Raw genomic sequence first — 24,278 nt, 5'->3', positions numbered from 1 at the left:
CTCAAACAGGAGGGAGAGTAATAGCCAATGAAACTGGAAAGATACACAACACTGGCCAGGTTGTGTAGGGCTTTAAAAGTTAAACAGAGCAGCTTATATTTTATTCTTGGGTAATAGGAAGCCACTGGAGTTGATTTAAATAAGGGAAGATCTGTTTGTAAGTAATTGTCTATTTTGGCAGCAGGGAATAGGATGGCATTGAGAGGTGAGAGCCTGGAGATAGGGAGACTGCACTAGTCTAAGTGAGAAGTGATGAGGGCCTGAATTAAGATGGTAGTTGTGTGAGTAAAAAAAAAGGACTGAATGGGAGAGATGTTATGTTAAAGGTAGAAACAGCAAGCATTGACTGACGATAATTTGATAAGAGGAATGAAGGAGAGAATGAAGAATAATGCCAAGATTACAAACCTAAGTTACTAGAAGGATGAATAGGGATATTGGGAAGATTTCTGGACATCTAAAATGGTCACAAGAAATCCCACCACAATAAAAATGCAAGTTAATTCAAATGAGAAACAGGAGGCTTTTATACCTTTAATGAATGACAGATGGTTTTGTTGATGGACATGACTGAAATTCTAGCCTTTCAGTAAAACTAGAAGGTGTCAGAGCAAATAAGACCCATAATTAGTGACTCAAAGGCTTCACAGTGGTACATTAATTATTAGCAAAAAGCTTTACCAGTTTCTTCTCATACATAAACCTGATCCCACGTTTTAATAGAAAGCAACATGTATTTACTACCAAAAGATGACCAGGTGACCATTGCAAATATAAGCCAATTTCTTGATTATGTACTTTCCACAAAACAATTCATAGCTTATATTATTAAAACTCTATACATAGAAGAAAATAGTATTGTATGAGGTGCAAAAAGTTCCAAGACTATAAAAATCAACATTTCAGTATTTATTGACTAAGCAGATTGTTCAACATGCAATAACAGTTATATGGTCTTTGAATTCAAGGCTTATTTTTGTACTATAAATATCTACAATAAATCCAAGTATAGTGAGAATACTAGAGTATTTGATGCCAATATGGCAGACACTTTTTAAAAAACCCAAAATCATACCACCACTACAATGTCAAGAACAATTAACAGGATATATGGTATTTTTTCAGGGAGACAGTTTAAACCCATTAAGGTTCTGCTTAGCCTCAATTCCATGGCAATTTTTCCTAAATAAACTAAGTATTACTTATAAATTAAAGAAGCTATCACATATAGACACTATTAAACAAAACATTAATCACTTGATGTATATAGGTCACATTAAGCATTATATGGCGTCAGAACATCATTTGGATTTGATAAATGTACAATTCCTATTATACATCAAGAAAAACTTAGAAATCCAATCCAGAGGTCCCATTGAATCAATGAATAAAGGCAACATGTACAGATACCTCCTTCTGGGAACACATATTGAGCAAAAAGATATTAAAGAAAAGGATATGGATAATATGTTTAACCAACATCCTGAAATCAAAGTTGAATGGGAAGAAAAATTTTAAAGTAATTAATACTATAAATAACAATCTTAACACATCTTAATCTTTAAAAACTATAAAATGGACCCTAATAGATTTAACAAAAAATCTATATAGTATTAATGAAATATAAGATTTTTTTTATCTTAAAGCAGCTAGGGAGAAATTAACACTTCATCTCCAAAAAGGAGAAAGAGGACTGATAGATATTTCTAGATCAAATGATAAACACATTAAAAAATCTACAGAAATACATTTGAAGCAAGTAGACATTATTGAATAATAATAAAGGCTAATAATGGAAACATAACTGAATTTGTCAAATATAACTAAAAGTAATTCACTTCTGGTAACTCTGGAAAGTCCAAGACCCAAGAATATACTCTAAATGTTTTCCATAGGCATCTTCCATATAAATTAATTTATTATTTTCTTTATCATGGACGCCTCAGTGGGTACCCTCTAGCACATCACCCTTCCCTTAACTTCATTTTGTATATTGTCTTTCCCAACTTAGACCATCATCAGAAGTTATAGATTTATACTTAAAGAGTCCAGACTTAATTATTACTGTATATCATTCAAATAAACAATGGAAACAGTGCAACATATCAGTTTAAGCTGTAAAAATTTAGCTCTTTAGTAAGATATGACCTAGTGGCTGGAATTATACATTAGATGCTTTCATGGGCTGATAGATATCAAATTCTCACAGAATAAGTACAAACTTCAAAATATTCTGAAAAAATTTAAGAAATTTTACTAAAACAAGATCATTATCATAATCTACCAATTTACTAACAAGTACTTATTGAACATTTATTATGTGCTAAGCACTGGAAATGCTAAGACAAAAATGAAAGTTCCTGACTTTAAGAAACTTGCATTCTAATGGAGGAGACACATACATATTTAATTATTCACATAATAACACAAAATGAATATGATAGTTTTGGGAGAGAGGAATCTGGCATCTGGATAGCTCAGGAAGGACAGCAGGCAGAGAGAGTGATACTTGACCTTAGTCTTAATGAAAACCAGGAATTCCAAGAGGATAGGTGTGAAGGGAACACATTCCAGGCATATAAGATAGCTAGTACAAAGACATGGAGGTGGGAGTCTTGTATGTGGAACAGTGAGTAGGTCATTATGTCTGTATTATGGAGATTGAGTAATTGGCTAATATGTAAGATGACTAGAAAGGTAGGAAAAGGCCAGGTTGTAAAGGAATTTAAATGTCAAACAGAGTTTATTATTAACTATTAATATTATTAAATATTATATTTAATTCCAGAAGCAATAGGGAATGAGTAGAGTTTATTAGGAAGGGCCAGAGCATGTTTTAGAAATATCACCTTGGCTGCTGTGTGGAAGAGGGATTGAAGTAAATAAAAGCATGAATCAAAGAGACCAAATAAGAAACTTTTCTAGTAATCCAAGTAAGAGGTGATAAGAACCAGGTGGTGGCTGTGTGAGTGGAGAGATGGAGATAGATGGGAGAAATAATGTGAGATAAAAATGACAAAATAATTAGAAATTGATTGGATATGTAGAGTTAGTGGGAGTGAAGAGTTGAGGATGACACCCAAATTGCAAAACTTATTGCTTGGAAGGATGGTGAGAATAGTAAAGAAATTCAGAAGATAGGTAGGTTGGAGGGGGTAGAGATAGAGGAGGAGTTTTTTTTTTTTTGAACACATTGAGTTTGAGATATATATCTAGGAGTCAAGTTCATAGAAATGGTAAGTTCATAGAAATGAATCCATGGGAGCAGATGAAGTCATCAATAGGGAAAATATATAGAGAAAAGAGAAAAGGTCTTAGAGCAGATCTTTGAGATATACCAAAGTGAGCATGGCATAGATGACAATAACAAAGGAGTCTGAGAAGGAATGGTCAAACTGATAAAAACCATTCAGTCATTTTTCAGTTGTGTCCAAGTCCTTTGGATCCCATTTGAGGTTTTCTTGGCAAAGATACTAGAGCAGTTTTCCTTCTCCATCTCATTTACAAATGAGGAAACTGAGGCAAATAGAGCAAAGTGATTTGCCAGGGGCCACTCAGCTAGGGAGATCTGATTTGAACTCATGAAAATGTATATTCCTGACTCCAGTCCTGACACTCGATCCACTGTGCTAACTAGCTGCCCTTCAAAAGAATTATCATAATTAAATTCGATCATAAAAATCTGTATCGGATCCAGCTTAGGCTGACTGTAAGACTTCCTCCAATCCTAACTATCAGCCTATGAATAGCATCAAAGGAGAATCAAAATAGGTGTAATAAATCTATTGTTTATTGGGGGTTAGCAAGGTATGAGTGAAAGGTAGAGGACTGTGTAAAGTTGGATGGTTCATTAAGGGGTAGATATTGGGAAAGGAGGAGGGTGTCAAGGGAAGGGTAGAGAGATTGTAGGTCATGATGAGGAAAAAGAACAGATTTGGGAGGAGTAAATCACAGAAAGAGAGAGAATGATAGGAGATTATGATCAGATAAAGGAAGTGCAGAATTCTCGATCATGGAAATGAAACATCTGTGGGTAATGGCAGATCAATTGCATGAACATCTCTATGACGTGGAAGAACTTCTGCTTGCTGAAGTTGAGCAGACAGAACTGGAGGTTAGGGTATCTGAGGGAACATCAACACCTCTTATGAGGGCATAATTTTGGGTGGAGAGAATACTAAGAAATAGGTATAAAACAAATCGAAAAAGGACAGAGAATGTTTGGGGGCTTGGTAAATAATAGCCAGCAATGGAGGTTAAGGAGCAGGCCAGTACTCAAGGGAATAGGAGAAAAGGTACAATCAGTGAATCATAAATGAAAACCTGGGATGTCATATTATCAGGGAGGAGCTAAGTCCCTGTGGGAGCCAGAAGCTGGAAGGAGCATGAGAGGAAGTGATCTAAAATGAAGAGAAATTTTACAATTGTAGAACCAAGTAGTCCAGAAAACACAGTGGAAGGGATGGGCTGATGGAGTGAGACACCAGAGGAGGGGACCAGATCAGGGGCACTGAGATGTGAGGCAGGCAGCTGGAGTTGGGGAAGAAGCCTCAGTGCTCAGTATCATCGGAATGGGGAGAGTAAAAAAGGGTGAGTTTCTTAACTCTTAGGAAACAAGTGTAGGCAGAGTTATCAGTAGATAGAAAGCACTTCTGTAATGAAGGCAAGTGAATAGCATATCCTCTGTTTGGGTTACAGACCAGAGCATTACTACAATTGCCCAGACATAACATTGATCTATAAAATCTTTACAACATTATTAATAGATGTTGCCATCTGAAATATGCATTATCTCTCAGCTCACTGCAACTGTGGTAATATTCCGGTTTGTTAATTATAAAAACATCTAAATAAATCTGGAAATAGTAAATTATTTATCTTTGAAGCATATTATTTATTTAGGCTGCATAGATTCCCAGAGTTTCTTGCAATAACTCTTACCAGAGCCCCTGCTAAAGATTGGGAACTCATCAACCAGAGGATGAGTATATGATCACAAGTAGAGATCCAGAAGGTACTTTAGAGTTCATCTAGTTTAAATCATCATTTTCCAGGTGGAAACTGAGGTCTGGAGAAGTTTATTCTAAAGTCATATAGGGAATAAAACTGGCAGGCCTGGAATTTGACCTAAGGTCTGCTGCCAAAGCCGGCCCTTTTGACTGTTCTATGCTGTCCCACCTCCACCATTTTGAATAGATTCTCAAAGGATATTTGGACAAGAATTCCACAGGATTAGAAGATATAGATGGTTGTCCTTTGCACCAGCAGAAGAAATGCCAACGAAAGGGAGGTCACAAATCCTCCAGAGTAGCCATAGAACATCCAGTTATGTCAGACATATGGACAAAAACCACATGATGGAGTGAGAAAGGAGGGGGTAAAGAAAGCAAGGAAGATAAAGAAGTGTGTGTGTGTTTCTATATGTATATGTATGTGTGTGTATGTTTCCTTATTGCCAAGGAGGATGGATAATCATACCTTCATTAGTGGAGAGAGTGTGATAAGAAGCCTGAAGTTCTAATTCTAGCTCAGACACTTCATACCAATGGGAGCTTGGACAAGCCCCTTCTTACCTCTGCTTCTCAACTTGCTCATAAAGAAAAGCTCAACATTCTTTTTTTCATCGTGGTGAGAGTGCTGGTCTGGGATTCAGAAGAATAAAATTCAGATTCAAGCTGACATGTATTAGATGTGTGATCATGGGCTTCATAGGATCATGGACTAAAAGGGCCCTCAGAGACCATCTGCCCCATCTCCTCCCTCTCATGTTATACACGAAAAAACTAAAGTTCAGAGAATGAATGAAAAAGTATATATTAAGGGTTAATTATATGGCAGACACTATGCTTAGGACTGGGAATCCAGACATAAGACAAAATAACCCCTGGATTCAAGAGGTTTATATCCTAATAGGGAAATATAAACATATAAGGGAGTAGGATTAGTATTTTGGTTTGAGAAGTGACTGAGATGGAAAGTGAAGTGCTTTCCTGATGCATTCTTTCCAGAAATGGTAGTGGTGACTTGGTTTATTATCCCTAGAGCAAGAAGATTAAAGTAGAGTGGGTAGAAGAATGCATGTGTATATAAAAATATATATATATATTCCTGCTACGGGGACTCATATATATGTATATTCCTGCTATGAGGACTCATCTATATGTACATATGAGTCCCCATAGCAGGAATATGGTTCAGATGGGTCTGGAGATGCCAGATGCCACAGTCAAGAGTGCAGGCCCAGGATAAAAGCTGCCATGTCACATTTGAGGCAGAGGACGATGGCCCAGAGTGTCAATGGTCAAATTGAACTTAGGTCGCCTCAACCTTGGTTTTCCCATGAACAGGAATGGGTGAGTATACTCGCACTCCCTCCCAAGGCTTTTGTGAGGATGGGTTTTGCAGCTGTAAATCCATATGAACTTGTAGTATTTTTTTGGAAGCCGATTCAGATTTTATCTCTTTCCCAGCGCTCAGCCTCAGTGAGTATAATGGGATTCTCCAACACGCTGGAAATGGAACTGTCATCCTCAAGAACAGGGAGGTCAATGGAGCCCCAGATCCAGAGTGTGAGCAGCCTGACCCCTAGCTCCTGCTCCCACAGCGTGGGCCCTACCTCCGACGCACCACCAGAAACAGTGCCCAGTTATGCTCCAGCAGTCACCTGGGTCCTGCACCCTGGGGAAGGGGCCAGCCACTTGTCTTTGGGAGATGTTCTCTTGGGTAATGCGCCCTGCAAGGTGAGTCTCTGATGTGTGGTAGGGAATCCATAGGAATGCTATGCCTCGGTCTCCCCATTTGTTAAGTGTAAGGATTGAACTGGATAATATGTGAGGCCCTTTCTGATTCTGTCACTTTGTGGCTTCATAATTCCTTTTCTGTCTCTGTTGCCATGTTGGTCATCCCTCAAGATTTGTTCTAGCCCCAGGTATAGTAGTGAAAGGCCTACTAATGGTACCATTTTCCTTCTCTTTCTGTCTTCTTTCCTTTTTTTTCAAGATGGAAAATGAGGATTCCAGGCCTATTAATGATTCTCTGGGACACAACACAGCAGCTGCCTGCCCAGATGCTCAGGAAGAATTAGTTCTTCCTTTACAAAAAATCCTGGAGGAACCGATTAATCTCTCAGTGAAGAAACCCCCGCTTCTTACCTCTCCCCCAGCGCCAGCCGTCAGTGCCTCTCCCCTGCCATCCACAACTGCAAAGCCTCTTTGGCACACAGAAGGTACAATAGGAGGCCCCTTCCATTCCGGGGGACTCCGGGCCCCTGCAGACCCCCATTGGGCAGATTCTCTCCTCCCTGTTGGCTCACAGTGTGGCTGAGTCCTTTAGCAGAGGGAGGAAGATCGGCAGAGGTTTTAGGTGATGATCATTCATATTTTTATAATGACTTATGGATTTCAAAGCCTTTATTTGACTCAATACTTGTAAACGAGCCTGTGAAATGGGAATATCCACATTCTACAGAGGAAAGTGCGACTTAGGCAATGATTTGCTTAAAATCACACACCGCTGGGAAAGAATGCAGGTGCTCAGTGCACTTACCTTTATGCTACTTTGTCTCTCTAGAAAGGAGGGGCCAAGTCACTGCTGCATTAAAATGTGTGGAGAGACCCAAGGCTGGTTCCGGTGGAACACTGAATGGAGACTATAGTAGGTAGAAAAAACCTTGGTCAGTTCCCTTATTATCCCTTGTTGTCCTTGCTGCCATTACAAAAGAAGAGATGAATCATCAGGCTTGTCCTGAGAAGCATGTTTTCCCACTCATTTGACTAACATCAGGCCCTCCATCTGGGCCTATCATCATAGCTCCTTCCACACTGAGCTCTGATCCCCTGATGGGTTTACTTAGAATGTGCCTGGGTCTTTTTTAGGGGAGGTGGGAGACTCACTTAGTGTTTAATACTCAGTCTGAAGAGGCTTCCTTGGGGCCCTCCCCAGGAGAGCACTTTTGGATATTTCAGCCCTCCAGCTTTTGAACACCCGTTTTCTGGTTACTGGGGGGCCTTCCTCTACTTGTGGGATTTGAAGACATCTTGGCATATTTTCAGCCTTTCCTCACCTTCTTTGGGGACATTATGAAGTGGGGAGGGTCTTTTAGGGGCCATGAACTCCAAGGGATAGGTGTGCAGTAGACATGCAGTTAGGTTATTACAGATGGACTTTCCCCTTCTCTGTCCTAGACTGCGGCAGTTCTGAACAGGAGCCATTTGAGACAGACACGAAGGAGAATCCAAATATCAGGTAACAAATAGTTTCTCCTTTCAATACATGAAGGAAGTGTCATCTGTGAATTCCTCTAAGAGAAAAGGTTTGCCCTTTTGCTGCTGATCCCAAATGATTTAGATAATGATGCAGCTATCAAATGTCTGACCCCCCCATCCCTCATCAATCTTTGCCCCAGAAGACACAGAGACTTTTTATGGCTTTGGCATTTTCAATAATTTTTAGAACTGCAAAGTTCAGTGCTGATGATGCTAAAAAGACCTTACATGAAGATTTCTGTCTCCTTAGCCAGACAAAATGGGTAGAGGCCATGGATAGCTCATGATGAAGCCCCTTGTTGCAGCAAAAGCTTGCCTTTCAGTTTTATTATTCAAAGAACCTTCCTGAGTGACATTGTTTAACTCTATGAGAGTTGAATTGGAATCCCTTGAGGCTGACAGGATCAGGTTAAAGGCAGGAGGAGTTTGAAAATGCAAACTTTTAGTACCTTTTTATTACTCCAGGGGAGAATTCAGCAATGTTCAATAGTCCAAGGAATTAATTGAAACTCATATCTCTGAAGCTCAGGCCAGTTCTATGGAGATCTGTCCTTGAGGGAGAGAGAGACAACTCACAGGGATTGGGAAATTCTGGAGGCTCTTACCCAACCCTCATAACATTTCATTGACTTTAGGACCTACCCCAAAGAGCTGAAGATTCCCTACGTGCGTCTAGAGCGCCTCAAGATCTGTTCAGCAGCCTCGGGAGAGTTGCCTGTGTTTAAACTGCAGAGAGAGCAAGATGGGACCCTCCTGCTGGTCATTGAATGTGGGGCAGAATCATCTAGCATGTCCATCAAGGTACCTCCAAGCCAGAGTCATACCTATCCAGAGACATTGCCAGCACATGAATGAAGAGCTCATAATCATTCATTGTGGAGCCTGACATGTCATCATTGAGGTTACATTCCTTTGGACTGTAAAAAAAAATCTCAATTCTCTGATGAGGATGATATGTTAGACTCTAGCACCTTAATTAGTCAATTAGCTGGAATTTATTTGTCATCAGGGAAGGATCTCATGAAACTTGAGCTTGGACATTAGGGGAGGGGGCAAAAAGAAGCCCTCAATGACTTCCTCAGAGGCTTCTTGTGATATCACTTTACTTTGGCTTGTCCAGGGCCCAGTCAACTCATGGCATCTTCTAGGTTCTTGCTGCTACTATTTCCCCTAGTTTTCCTTCTACACAGAATTTCTGGAGTAGGAACACCCTAGGATTTCCTCCTCTCTTCCATTTCTTCTGCTTATCATTAATAATCTATCAGCCATTTCAGTTTTAAAAAGGGGATTTTCTACCATGTAGTTCCTAAGGAAGAACATGAAGGAGCTTTTTATGTAACAAATTTTTTAAGGCTTAATTCTGTTATTATGTATGAACAATTCAATCTAAATCAATTTGATATTCTGCATTCATTCTAAACTCCTCACTTTCATCTTTTGGAATCAGTTTCCTTTAAGGCTCAGTTCAGGCCCCACCACTTCCATGAGTCCTCTATTGATCCCCCAGATATTAGTACTTCCCCATCCTTATCCTTACTTTGTAGTTAACTGTTTATGTATACATGTTGTTTCTCTGATAGGGTTTCAGTTTTTTCCTTAATGTCTCTTGTGCCCTGCACGATAGTCACTTAATAATTGATTGTGGCTTGATGATTTAAAAAAAAACTTATTAAGCAAGAAAATAGAAAGAAATGAAATGTTCAGGGCAGTTGAGAAAGGAGAGATAGTGGGAGGGGATAGAACATGTACAAAAGTCAGAAAATATAAAGTATATACAAAGGAAAAAGTAATGTCAAATGGAAACTGGATATAGTGGGAGTGATGAAGAAGTACATTCTTGGTGTGAGACTGACCATGATGTAAAGACACAAATGCAGGGGCAGATGGACTGCCATGTTTATAATTCAGTTTGGCTGGAATGAAGAATGGGCAATTATTTCTTAGGTTACTAAGAAATAAGGCTGGAAAATTTGGTGGTAGCCAAATTGTGGAAGTCATATCAGGTCAAGAAGTATGTATTTTATTTAGGGATCTATTATGCAACATTTTAGTTAGGAGGAGTGTTATAGTCAGATCCATATTTTAAGAATACCATTTTGGCATTGTTGAAGAGAGAATTGGAGAAGTACTGGACATGGAGAGAAATCCAGAAATTATTGTAATAGTCCAAGCAAGAGGTGATTCAGTCTTGAGCTAGATTATAGTCAATTTTAGTGGCAAGAAGTGGATGGGATCAAGAGATGTTGTGGAGATAAGATTGGCAAGACTTAGCAAGACAAGATCAAAGAGGGAAGTTGAGGGAAAGCTAAGAATAACTCCAATGTTATGAATTTGTTTGCTTGGAAGAAAGATGATGTCATCAACACAGGGAACTTTGGAGGAAGGAAGAGTTTGGGGAGTTCTGTCATAAGTTTCATTTTAGACATGTTAAATTTGAAATGCCTATGGGACATTAAGGTAGTGATATCCATTAGGCAGGTGGCAATTTAGTACTTGAGTTTAGAAGTGAAATTAGAGCTGGAAATTATATTTTGAAGCCATCTGCAGAAAGAGTAATTGAACCCAAGGGAATTGATGAAAACACCAAAGGAGAGAAGGCAAAAAGAAAAGAAAAGAGAGCCCGGGACCCCACATTTGGTGAGTGGGAGGAAAATATCCATTCATGTGGCAAAGAGACGGAAAAGGGCTGAGTGTAAGAGCCGGGTCCCCCTTTTTTCCTGCCCGTCTCCTGCCAAGTCGTTTAAGTTGTGTCTGACTCTTTGTGAATCCATTGAGGGTTTTCTTGGCAAAGATACTGAAGTGGTTTGCTACTTGCCATTTCTTTCTCTAAATTATTTTTACAGAAAACTGAGGCAAACAGGGTGAAGTGACTTGCCGAGCTAGATCCTTGATATTGATCTGGTTACTTTGTATCTGGTTAGCAAGCCTATCTTGTTCTCACTCTTCCTGAATCTTTCCCAACTTTCCATTATAATGGTCAAAACCTAGGGCCTAGAAGTGGTCAAGTAAGATGATCAAGAAAGACATTTGCTTCAGGTAGACTAGCCAGAGGAAAGGTCAAAAGTGGTTTAAAAAAAACAAAGAAAAAAAAGTTCTGAATGATCCGATTGCTTCTTCTACCACAACTGTGGGTCCTGTGGCCAGGCCCACACCGTAGGCCTCTGTGTTATTTCCTTTCAAGAACTCATTCCATCGCATTCCAGTCTAGAATTCAGAACTGTGTCCTGCTGTGTTCCATTTGCAACCAGGGCTGAGCTGGGGGACTTGTCCTTGGATGTAGATTCTCGTTGCCATCTTTGCTTTTCTGCCTGGCCTGTGGTATCTGAAGTAAAGCACAGGTTGGGAAAGAGGAGAGGAAAGGTTATTATGCCAGATTTGGAGGTCATTTTGTTTGCCCATTGTCTGAAGCTTGATTTACACATACTATATCCCCAGTGTTCAGCCTTCTCTTGAAGGCACAGGATAGTCCAGTGTCCAAAAGATCAGCTGATCAAAAGTCCTAGATTTAAATTGTGATTCTATGGCTTACTACCTACATATATGGCTTTAGCTATATCTCTTCTCTGGTCCATGTTATCCTTCCCTGGAAAAGAAGGGGCTCAGACTAAATGACCTCTAAGACTTTTCTTGACTCTCAGCCCCATGAGCCTCGAGTGAAAGGGAGTCCTTAATTCCCTCTTCCATTTTGAATGCCTCTACTATCTTATTTCTGATTTCAGACTGCAAAGATAATATATTTTTGACATTCTTAAAAATCCTTAAATATGCATTATTCTACAAGAATGTTAACACATTCTCATCATCTTACTGCTTCCTCCTACTCCTAAACAAATAATCAGGGAAGGGCTTTTCGTCACAGATCTCCTATCTCTAAAAGGGAGGACAGCTAACACATCATGCTTTGGTGACTTGGGTGTTGCAGCTTGTGGAAAAAGGAGAGGTGAAAGGCCCTGGAGATCTTCTGGTCTGACTTTATTTCATGCTCGATTCCTGGCTTGCTTCTTTTTTTAATGTGATTGTACTTCTCAGATTCAGGGAACTCTGGGTTGTTTTAAGTAGTCAGATTCAGGGTCCCTTCCGTGGTCCAGTGATTAAGAATGCTTTTGATCTTGCTTTGGGCTGTGCAGTGAGCAGTATCCTGCAGGGTACGTATCTGAAGCCTCGAGACCCCATGAAGTACCAGAATGAGCTCATGTGCAGGAGGGCTATAGGAAGAATGACCAGTAGCAGAGTGGGATGAAGGGGAGCGCTCTACCCCACTCTTCTCAAACCTTCCTTGTCTTTTGAAGAGCTTAGATTGAAAAGTAGGCGTCAGAAATCAGTCAGTGCTTCTCCCACCAGCCAGGCTTCCCAGGGAATGTGGGTCTGTTCAGTGACTCTCCTGGTGGTGGAGTCATATGAGTGTCACTGTCTCTGTTGCTGACCCCTCTCAGCTGTTCTATCACCTATAAGGTCACCCCTGTCTGTGATCCTCTTGCAGGGCCCCAAGTAGAAGTGCACCAGAGACCAGGTTACTAAGACTCCACTCTTCTTTTCTCTCCAAAGATCAACCAGGACAATTTGCCAGATGCTCTGAAGCCGACCACTGACAATGGAGGAGAGAGAAATGTCTCTGTAGGCTTCTCTGCTGGACAGAAACTGCCACTGTTTGGAACCCCCTCTCCTGGGGAACAAAGAAGCCACTGTAATCCCGGAGCCAAGAAGTCTCCCTCGGTCCCCAATACAGACCCCATTGAGAATGAAGACTTCTGTGCTGTGTGTCTGAATGGAGGGGAGCTGCTTTGTTGTGACCACTGCCCCAAGGTGTACCACCTCTCCTGCCATGTTCCTGCCCTGCTCAGCTTCCCCGGGTAAGGAGAGGCAGGGCCTGCCACCATGCCCATGAAAATCCTTGTGAGGTCTCTGTTGGGCTAGAGAGGGTAGAAGGGTTGGCAATCATGGACTATTTAGGCTCTTTCTAGACTTTCCATCCTGAGAACATTGTCCCCTTAATCCAGCCCTCTTCTGAGAGTCTCTATTATTGTTGTAGGCCCCACTATTCTTACAGTTCTCCAGTGTCATCCTTGACTCCTCATTCTCACTGACTCCAAACATCCAAGTAGTTGCCAGAGCTTCTTATTTCTATTTCCACAGTTTTTCTTGAATGTTTTCCCCTTGTTTCTCCTTGCAGAATCACCACTCTCCTTCTGGACTTCATGCCCAGATTAGAAGGACTTCCTCAGTGGTTTCCATCTCTCCCATTTCCAGCCCATCCCACCTATAGCTGTCAAAATGATTTTCCTAAAACATAGCTCTGACTGTGTCACCTCCTTATTGGCCTCCGGTGGCTCCCTGTTGCCTCAAATTTAGATTCTTCTGGTTAGCCAAGTCACTGGCTCCATTTTGCTGTTCCAAGCTTCTTACCTACCTTCCATGTACTCTTGAGTTTTCCCTCCTGAAAAACTCAGGTCTGCTCAAAATGGTGCTCTCACACATCCATGCTCCTTGAGGAGCATGGCTTTTTTATTTCCATGACCCCAAACACAGGGTGTGACACATAGTTGTTTAATAAATCCTTGCTTAATTGATTTGTAACCAGAATATAGCCCAGTGAGATATGTAGGAGCAGACCTCAATCCACATTTAGTAGGGACTTAGTAAGGGCTGAGCACAGGTGATAGATAAAAATGAAATAGTCCTCACGTTCAAGGAACTGACATTTTGTTGGAGGAGGGAGGGAGAGGAAATGCAATGTGTACAGAGAAGCAGATGCAAAATATATGCAGTTATGCAAATCATTTTTGAGAAGGAGCTCTAATTGAGGACATCAGAAAAGCCTCATTCAGGAGGCTCTATTTTTGATAGTTGAATTGTGCTTTGAAGGAAGCTCCAGGTGGAGCTGAGGATGGAACACATTGCAGCTGCACACAAGTGTGGAGGCTGGAGAGAAAGGTCCCATAAAGTAGGGTTTCTTAAACTTGTTCCACTCCTGACTTCTTTTCACCTGAGAAATTTTTTATGACTCTATGATTCTAATTATAGGTATGCAATTTGCTGATTCATTTATTGATAATTATAAAGAAATTTATTTTAAAACAATTCTTTGGTATATAGTTTTACCATTTATTGAAGATGAAAGCAAATTTTCATGCTAACAAAATGGATGTGCTTGTTTGTTTTTATATCAATAATTAAATCTTAGAATAATTGATACTTTTTTAGTATTGCCAAAATTTTCATGATCCCTATATTCAATTAGGCAATCCCATATGAGGTTGTGACCTACAGTTTAATAAACTTTGCTGTAAAGAATGAACTTGCAGGACAGTCTGTGAAGGGGAATATTCCAGGTTTTACCTTTGTGCCTTTTGTCAGTGCATTCTGATTATATACAGCCTGATGTAAATAGATCATTCTGTGCATTCTGATCATATACAGCCTGATCTATTTACATCTTCTGCCTTGTCACTGTTGAATGCAAACTCCTAGAGGGGGGAGTCTGCTTTTCATTTTAAATTTGTATTCCAATACTTTCCTAGCTCACTGCTTTGCTCCCAGTAAATGCTTAATAAATGCTTGCCAGCTTAGAGTATTGAAATATTATGTAAAAATGGAAGAATAGGTGGGAGCAATATTGATTTGCTTTGAAATAAGAGATCTTCTATACTGTAATCTATTCAACATGTAAAGGACTGCTTGCCATCTGGGGGAAGGGGTGGAGGGAGGGAGGGGAAAAATTGGAACAGAAGTGAATGCAAGGGATAATGCTGTAAAAAAAATCACCCTGGCATGCGTTCTATTAATAAAAAGTTATTAAAAAAAAAAAGAAATGAGATCTTCCTCAGAACTGGATATTTGGAAAGTATTATCTCTTACAAGAGTTCTTCTCTATGTCTAACTATTTCTGCAAACATACATGAGTTCTATAGCAACTTATACTCATCTGCATTTGTACAAGACCACGTTAGTGATCAATAAAGTCAGCATTGATATTATTACTTGTGGTGCAGGGGCGAGTGGGTATGCACCCTCTGCCGGAGCCTAACAAAGCCAGAGGTGGAATATGACTGTGACAATACTCGATACGGCCACGCGGGTCTTGGAGGACGTGTACTTCCTGGCCTGAGTGAATATGACCAGAAGGTGGGTGCAGATGTTCCTGAGGACCTCTGACAAAGAAGTTGGGCTTCCATGGGCTGGGGTGGCACATATACCACTTCAGGAGAAGTTTCCTTATCCTGAGTTGAGTTCCCAATTATACTTACTGGAAGGTTTCAGAAGGGAAATGATACCTTCTCAGGGGTGTTTTTTTTTTTTGTTTTTTTGGGGGTTGAAGCTGTTGTTAATGGTTCCCATTCTCAATCACTTGGGGCTGGTTTCCTTTTTTTGTTTATTTTTATTTCAAATTTAAGCAACACCAAATAAAATAAGCGTTTGCATGTATATAGAAAATGTATATGTTATACTGCACATCTTTTTATGCATAGCTTGATTTTCAAGTATATAATAAGTTTAGCCTATAGCTTGCCTATCTTCCTTCTCTCTCTTTCCCCTTCCCTCTCTCCCCCCCTACCCTGTTAATTTCCAAGTATTTACTACTATAAAAAGAACTTCCATAAATAGTTTTGTAAATATGCATCCTTTTCCTCTTCCTCTGATCTCTTTGGAACACAGACCTAGTTAATGACATAGTTGGGTCAAAGGACGTGCACAGGTCTGTGACTTGGGGGTACGGTGCCATTCTGGCCAGACCCAGTCACAGCCTTGCCAGGAGTACTTAGTGTGCCTCTTAGGCTGATCTCCTCTATTAGATAAGGAAAATAAGTCACCTGAGAGAAAAAAAGACATAAACATGGGGAATCTCTAAGGGCCTTGCTTCACCTCTAGTTCCTCTCCCAGACTAATAAAAAATACTATTCTTTTCAACTTTGTTTTTTATAGAAATGTGAAAAGCTGGTGTTGTCCCTGTGCTGCAGCAGCCTCAGTCTCCCTTTCCATGAGCCTGTCAGCCCTCTGGTAAGTCCTACTCCTCCCCAGTGACTGCTGGCCCCCCGGGAGCACCTCCCATTCCCTAGGATCACTGTGGTGGTGTGTGATGTGGCCTCTCCTAGGGAGCCCCTCAGCCCTGGTCAAGGAGCTGCCCGCAGGAGGAGAATGTTGGTTCCCTTTTTCCTAGGAGGAATCACTTTAGGCTCAGTGCAGGAGACGGTGACGGCGTGGCCCTGGTTCTTTCGGGCAGCAGGGGAGAGCTTACATATGTACTCCATTTGCCCATCCTCTCATCCCTCCGCTTCACTTTCTGGCTGTCCCTCCTTTTGTCCTCTTTTCACCTGATCCTTCTAATCCTTCCTTCGTTTCTTTCCTCCTTATATTTTGCTTTTTTTTTTTTTTTTTTTGCTTCCTCTTCTCTCCCTTCAGGCTCGGCATTATTATCAGATCATCAAGAGACCCATGGATTTATCAATTATCCGGAGAAAACTCCAAAAGAAAGATATCGCCCACTACTCGAGTCCGGAGGAGGTGGTGGCTGACGTCCGCCTCATGTTTTGGAACTGTGCAAAGTTCAATTATGTAAGTCCTGCCCTCCCCGCCGCCCTCCCCGCCTCCCTCCGCCCTAGCTCACGGGTCTGGGCCGCGAGTCCGGCCTTTGGGTGAGCAGGGACACAGGGACCAGAAAGGGGGATCCCAGCTTTAGGGGGGCCAGGGAACTGGGCCGCTACCCAGTCCCGCCTCATCGCGAGAAGAGGCGGCCGGGAGCCTTCCGGGAGACCCGGTCTGTCCGAGTTCTAGTGGCAGTGAAGCCTTCGGGAGCCCAAACCAGGGGGAGAGCATCTCGGCCCCTAGCGAGCTGGGGAAAGATCTTGAACGGTGACGTCAGAGAAACGGTCTGCCTAGGCCTGGGCCCGACGGACAGAACGGGGCCGTTGGTGCCGCTCTTGGGGCCTCCCCGGCTGCGAGTGGCCTCAGGCCCCGGCTCCCTTGTCTCCCCGCGCAGCCGGACTCGGAGGTCGCCGAGGCAGGTCGATGCCTGGAGGTCTACTTCGAGGGCTGGCTAAAGGAGATCTACCCGGAGAAACTGTTTGCTCGGCCGAGGCAGGAGGACTCGGACGCGGAGGAGGCCGAGCACGAGCGCGGCGGCTCCAGGACTCCTCAGGGCTTTCCGTGGCCCGCCTACGGGCACGAATCCATGCAGCCCAAGAGGAGGCGGCGCCACACGGTGAGGGGGTGGGAGGGGGCGTCCGCGGGCCGGGACATCGCGGGGTGGGGGGCTGGGCTTGTAACTGACAGGAACATGGCTGCCTTCGCAGCGCGGTTTAGGCCTCGGGGAAGGGAGCGCCCCTGCAAGTCCGAACCGCGACCCAGGCTTTGGGTTTGGGGAGGAAAAGCAAACACGCCGTCCCCTCCTGCCATTCCGAGCAGCCTTGGCCACGGGGAGCCTTCCCTTAGATCCGCGCCCGGTTGTCCTGGGGTGGGTTAACATGGGGTCTTAGGGAAGGCCCAGACTTCTGAGGAGCGCAGGGCCCCGTCCGGAGTCACGCTGATGTTTTCTTTCCAGGAGAGTGAGAGAGCAAAAAGGCTCTCCTTCCGTCTGGCCAGCAGCTTCCCCCAGGTGTGAGGGGAGTGGGCTCCCCGGAGGACGCCGGCCCGGCCCACTCCTCGTGACCCTGCAGGCCGCGCCCTCGGGAGAGGTTGGATTCCGCGAGTGTCCCTGAGCAGCCTCCGGTGGGCGTCTGCATGGAAGTCTTAGCGGTGAAACTGGGAGAAAATCCGGCGGCGGACTGCCTCCTGCTGCCGTTAGTCTCAGCTTAGCTCCGGTCAGGCTGCAACGGCGCTCTGATTCCCGGGCCGACTGTGCCTTTCGGAGTACGTTGGACTTTCCAGCACCTTCTACTATATTTGTCTGTGCATAGGAGTCGGGAGAGAAGGAGGGACTGTCAGTACTCTGGCTGCCGAGATAGCCGCTGGTCACTGTGCCTCTTGTTGAGGCACCGTCACTGGCAGTCGTGGAATCCTCATAGGGAATACCGGAAACCTTTGGCCTAAAACTCCACTTGTCGTCAAGATAGTCTCCCTGCCCTGTGCTTTCCAAGCGCCTCACACAATCCCTCCCTCATCATAAGCGGCCGGGGAGGAGGAGAGGAGGAGGGGGAAAGTGTGTTTCTTTATAATTCTCTCCTGACATCCCTCAGGGGTATCTAATCCCTTTTTCTTCTGGTAGTTGTGTCCGTGCTGCGTGGCTTTGTTAGGGCCATTTAACGCAAAGACTTAAACTCTCTCTTTGGAGGGATTAAGGACACTCACGTGTTCCAGCCTGTTCTCTGGCCCGCAGTAGTGATAGCATTTCTCTCTAAGAAGCTTCTTTCCTTGACTTCAGAGGTGGCTCCCATAAGGTGGTATCGCTGACTGGAGAGCAACCTTTGACCCTCGGTAGAGTCCATGACCATGGTTTTTGGGGTTGCTTTTGTGATCTGTGTCTTCTGAGCCTGGGATGCTCAGGCCCCTCTTTTTGTCAGTGGAGATGGAGGCATTCGAGGGAGAGGCCATGAAAGAGTCCTTCAGCCAACCTCATGGGCAAGGGCTGCAGTGATGCCTTTTTTCTTGTCACCATCATGAAGAACACATTTGGAAGGAACCCTCAGTGGAATACTTAAAGAAGGGACTCTTTAATCTGTCCAGGAAAGAGTAAACTTCCATTTTGTTTCCTTTCTGCTTTCCATTTGTGTCATAAAAATCATAGAATCTCTGGACTAGGAGGGACCCTAGAGGCCATCTAACCCAACTTACTCTTAAACAGGAATATCTTCTAGAGCATTCCCAACAAGTGGTGATCCAGCTTCTTCTTGAAGACCTCCAGTAATGGAGAGCTCACTACCTCCAAATATGGCCCTTTCCACCATTGAAGAGCTCTGATTGTTTAGAACATTTTTTTTTTCCTGCTCAACTGAAATCTGGCTTTCTGTGACTTTCTCTTATATATCTAAGGATTTAGAGCATGAAGGTACTTTGCAATCCTTTCACATTATAGATGAGGAAACTGAGACTTAGAGAAGGACAGTCTGTCACTTGCCCAAAGTCAAACAGCTATTAAGTAGTGCAACCAGCACTTGAACCCAGGCCCTTGGACTCTAAATATTGGCTCTTTTCACACCTCACCACTGCTGTAACTATTGGTTTCTTAGCAGTGCCTACTGTGGCCAACCAAAATAAGTCTGGTGTCTCTTCTATATAGCAGCCCTTTAAATACTTAACAGGAAGCTATCATGTTAGCCCTTAATTTTCTCTTCTTCAGTCTAAGCATGCCCAGTTTTTAGCTACTCATCATATGATTTTCTGGTTGACCCTGTCTAGTTATGGTTCAGTCTTTCCTAAAATGTGGTACCCAGAACTGAACACAGTACTCCAGGGCAAAGGATAGCAGGACCATCATCTCTCTTATTTTAGACACTGTGCTTCTGGTAATTCAGGTGAAGATTTCCTATTCTTTCTGCCATGTCACACTGTGGATTTATATTGAGCTTGCAATCCATTAAAACCTCCAGGTCTTTATTTTTTTTTTTTTATCTTTGAGATTTTAACTGTTTAATAGTTTAACTGAAACTATTATGTAGTATACTCTATCCCTAATCCTACACTTATACAGTGGATTTTTTTGGTGCAAGTATACAGTTAATCACTTTTAGATTTCATCTAATTAGATGGTACTTATTTCTCTAAACAGTAGAAATCTTCCAGGATACTGGTCCTTTCATCCAATAGGTTAACTGCTGCTCCCATTTTCATGTTATCTATGACTTTTTGATAAAAATGATAAGCATTACTACATAGTTATTTTTCATGGTTCTATTGAAAAATGCTGACAAAAACAGGACAAAGGATAGAGTCCTGTGATATTCCATTAGCAGTATCCTTCCAGGTTGACACCAACCCATTACTGATGGGTTCTATTACTCTATTACTCACAGAGTTGCATCTCTTTGAACCTAGTCATTTAACCAATCCTGAATTTTCTATGTGAAACTGTCTTATTAGTGTCACTAAATGGGCCTTGTCTTGCTCATGCAATTATTCTGAGAAACTTTGGCAAATGTCTTGCTGAAGTTCAGGTATGTTATGTCCATGGGATTCTCCTTGTAAACTAATTGAGTAATCCTGTCAGCAAAGGAAATGAAGTTAGTTTTTTGCACCTACTTCCTGATGAATCTAGACTGCTTCTCTGGGATCAATTTCCCTTTCATTGAGTCAAAAGGATTCATTAAGTGTATTAGGCCCAGTTGCTCAAAGACAAATGAAAAACAGTTTGTGTCCTTAAGAAAATTACATTCTAATGGGGGAGATGACCTGCAAATGTATATGTGTACTCTTCTATGTGTTATACACACATACATAGACACAGAGGGAAGGGAAATGGCTTTTATATAGCACCTGCTAAGTGCCAAGCACTGTGCTAAGTGCTTTACAGATAAATATCATTTAATCTTCACAACAACCCTGGGAGGTAGGGTGCATTCTTATCTCCATTTTACAGTTGAGAAACCCAGGCAAACCCAGGGTCCCACAGCTAGATTTGAATTTAGATTGTCCTGATTCCAAACTAGTGCTCTATTCACTGAATCACCTAGCTGCCTATGCACATGTACGTGTAGGGCAGATAGCAGGTGATCTTGAAAGGGGTCACACTAGGTGAACTTGGGAGGAGACCAACAGCTGTGGTGATGCTTGAGCTCAGTCTTGAAGGAAACCAGGGATTTCTAGGGACTTGTTAAGTATTCTAGAATTAAACTCATTGACCTCTAACTTGTTTTTTTTCTCCTTTATTTTTGAGATTGGGTTTCCTTATCTCATTCAGGCCGGAAGTGCAGGGCCATTCATAAGCCCAGTACAATACCGATTGACACAGAAGTTTAACCCGCTCTGTTTTTATGACCTCAGTTGGTTCAGCCCTCCTCTGGCAGCCCGGTGTCCATCTGCTACTGGGGCTTAGCATACTAGTGCCAAACTTAGTGTAGATGCCTGATTGGTTTGAGTCTTACTGCAGCTCAGAAGGTCAGAGCCCAGATGATCCATCAACTTCAGGATCCCCAGCATCAGGGACTATGGGCAGTCCTACCATGCCTGGTCTGACCCATTATTTGAAAAATAAAATTCTCCTTTTTAAAAATCTGGATAATCGTTTTTTTTTTTTTTCCTGTCCTGTAGCAGCTTTCCCATTTCTTAGTTTTTCAAAGATCACCAATACATTTCCTAATTCATCCAGGCTTGATGACTTAAAACCATTGATGACAGCTAGGTACGCTCTTGTTATTTCTTTAGTAACCTTGGGTTTGAATTACCTGTCAGTTATTTTTGTTCTATATTCCTTAGCATGAGGCTCATTTTCCTTATTAGAGAAAAAAAAAAACAAGATAAAATTTGAGCAATTTTGTTTTCTGTGAAGTCCACATCAGGCTCAGCTGATCTGTTTCCCCTCTAGCCCAGGAAGATTGTCACTTCATGCAGTGTTTGAAAAAAAAAAAAGATCCACTGTTTGAAAATGATTTTGCCCCTGGTGATGCTGGAGGGGAAGTAGATCGAAGAGAACTTAGATTATTTTATTGCCTTTGGACCAAGAGATACGACTGGTCTTTTAACTAACTAGGGAATAGCTGGATTGTGGGGTGAGCATTCATTCATTTTCAAAATGGATCAAGAACAAAGAACTCAATACATAGGTCACTTCTGATCCTAGGTAATGTTCCCTCCTTCTCATTGTGGATTGATGTTTCTAATATTTTATTCTTCCTCCATCCCTTCTGCCTTGGGATAGGACAACACTTTTGCTTTAAGGTGAATAGAATCTAGTTTTGAAACTAAAAGAGTATATTTAAGAAGAATCAGGATTCAAATATCTTTTTCTTCTGGATAACTCATTAATCTCTCCACAGCATATGCCAAACACTGCCATGCTGAGGAGCCTCAGTATCATGATGAAGTTCCTTCTCACTTTTTCCAAACCTTGCTTTAGCAAGGTCACCCTGGTGCTTAACCCTATTCCGAGGACACTTTGCTCTTTGGTTCAGGGGCCCATTGGACAACCCTGTGTGTGCATGTCTGTCCCAGAAGAGCACTCTTACATCAAGACCTTGATCTGACTGCCATCCTGGAATGAACTCAAGATATTCAGCCTTGCTCCCAACACGCTCAGCTTCATCTAAATGGATTCAAACCCATCCTGGCACCTAGTGGCAGCTGCTACCAAGGCCTTTTCCCAGGCCCTGCTTTCCCAGCAAATTTTGAGCAGGAGATGCTAGGCTCAAAAGATATCTTCTCTCCAAGCACCCCGCCTCATATAAGCAGCCCCATTCGCAGCTCTGGTAGTTCTGGGGCAGGGGAATGAGTAGAGAAGAGGAGCCTTCCTGGTCAGCCCATTGAGTGTCCTAGAAAAACCGATCAAAGTTCAGTTCCCCCCAATGACCTTCCTGGTCTTGATAGGAAGACAACTATTCTTGATTTCACTTGGGCACCAGATGGGTGGTTAGTAAAAATAAGAAACCTCACCTGAAGGCAGCCCCAGGATGTGACTGTTGGGGGAGGTGAGGGCAGTATTTGTTGGTACCTAAAACCAGGGCTCACATAGGTCATAAATGGCATTGCACGGCAGAGCAGCTCCCCAGGGACTGAGAATAATTCTCACAATTATCTGATAGAGCCATCTCTTTGTTTATTAGCAGTCCAATAAGTTTGTGTCTTGTGTTTCTCTCACTGCTGTGATTTGGAGGGGAGGACTCTTGATTTAAAAAAAAAACCCTGTAAAATAGAGGATTAACTGGCAACATTAAAAGAACCACTATCTGCAGTGGCTTTATTCAATGTGCTGATTTTGTAAAGTCTAGCCATCACTTCAGCATCACTCCAAATGTCACTTCCTAGACCCTCCACATTGCTAACAGAGCCTGACCAAGATGGCGGAGGGAATTCAGTCCAGAGGAAGCATCATCTGGCTAGCAGGAGTGAAGACAGCCTGGCCAAAGCCAAAGTCCTCCAGGGGCTGGCCATTCCTGCCCTCAGCCAGGGATGACTTCTGGGCCTCTAGGCACTGGTGCCTATCTTTGAGCAAGTGTTCTTCATTCAGTAGTCCTAAGAGCCTGCCGTAGGAAAGAGGAAGTACAGACCAGACTTTGTTGGTTTATCTTAAGTCATCTAACCAAGCAGAAATTTCAGAATAGAAATGTTATATTCTCTCTTGTCTCCTTGAATTAATTTACAGTACTCTCCAGAAGCTAGATGGATGACTGGAAGAGGCTCCCTTCTTCCAAAGGATTTTGTGTTTCTCTGCCTGGAACTATTAGCTTAAAGGAAAGACTAAGCCCCTGGTGAGCTTGGGAATAGGGCAAGAGGAAGTTGGGCTGTGCTGTGATTAGGGATGAGGGTCTGTTAATCATGGGAGTTTCAAAAAGGACAGAATTCATGGCTCTTTTCTGGGATACTTGGAGCCTGCTTGGATCCTGGAGAACTACAGCAACTGGACAGAACCGCATACACACACCCTTGGGGGGTCAGTTCTCCAAGGAACTCTCACAGAAACTCCACTCCACTCAGCAGTGACTGACAGAGCTTGTCCAGCACCATCAAAATACATTTAAATATAGTTGCCATTAGTTTCAAAGGGTCATAGATTGAGCTAGAAGGGACACTAAAGACCATCTAGTCCAATGCCTTTCATTTGATGAGAACCTGAAGTCCAAAGAGTAAGGTAAAGAAAAAGGAACAGAATTGTTTCTGAACCATGTCCTTCTATTATAAATTCAGTGCCTTTTCTGCCGTCCTGAGTCAGTCTGCACCCCCTCCCCAAATTCTCCCAAACCACAGCCTTCTAACTTCTCTCAGCTCAGAGCTTTCTGTTCCCCCTCCCTCCTTCATGTTTCTCAAAGTCTCCTCAAATACTTCTTCTTTGATCTGAATCCTGCCACTAGAGTTAGAAATTCAATCAAACAAATGTATTTAGGGCCTCCTATGCTCCTAATCCTGTGGTTGGCCTTGGGGCTGTAAGCATGAGAG

General features: G+C 42.5%; 1 protein-coding gene across 1 annotated transcript in view; it reads left to right on the top strand.

The window, feature by feature from the left end:
* The window catches only part of TRIM66 (tripartite motif containing 66), a 73,837-nt gene extending 52,435 nt beyond the window's left edge, over positions 1–21,402 (top strand). Inside the window, exons 11-21 of the mRNA XM_051964039.1 lie at positions 6,471–6,740; positions 7,000–7,225; positions 7,570–7,653; positions 8,184–8,244; positions 8,900–9,065; positions 12,810–13,114; positions 15,254–15,386; positions 16,185–16,259; positions 16,662–16,814; positions 17,239–17,460; positions 17,800–21,402. Coding sequence (XP_051819999.1) covers positions 6,471–6,740; positions 7,000–7,225; positions 7,570–7,653; positions 8,184–8,244; positions 8,900–9,065; positions 12,810–13,114; positions 15,254–15,386; positions 16,185–16,259; positions 16,662–16,814; positions 17,239–17,460; positions 17,800–17,859 — 1,755 coding nt within the window. The 3' untranslated portion in view covers positions 17,860–21,402. The remainder of the gene's footprint in view (positions 1–6,470; positions 6,741–6,999; positions 7,226–7,569; positions 7,654–8,183; positions 8,245–8,899; positions 9,066–12,809; positions 13,115–15,253; positions 15,387–16,184; positions 16,260–16,661; positions 16,815–17,238; positions 17,461–17,799) is intronic.
* The last annotated feature ends 2,876 nt before the right edge of the window (positions 21,403–24,278 follow it).

Source organism: Antechinus flavipes, chromosome 6, assembly GCF_016432865.1.
Source record: "Antechinus flavipes isolate AdamAnt ecotype Samford, QLD, Australia chromosome 6, AdamAnt_v2, whole genome shotgun sequence".
Taxonomy (NCBI): domain Eukaryota; kingdom Metazoa; phylum Chordata; class Mammalia; order Dasyuromorphia; family Dasyuridae; genus Antechinus; species Antechinus flavipes.
The sequence above is the reverse complement of the archived record's forward strand: the minus strand, read 5'-3'. Positions and strand labels throughout refer to the sequence as shown.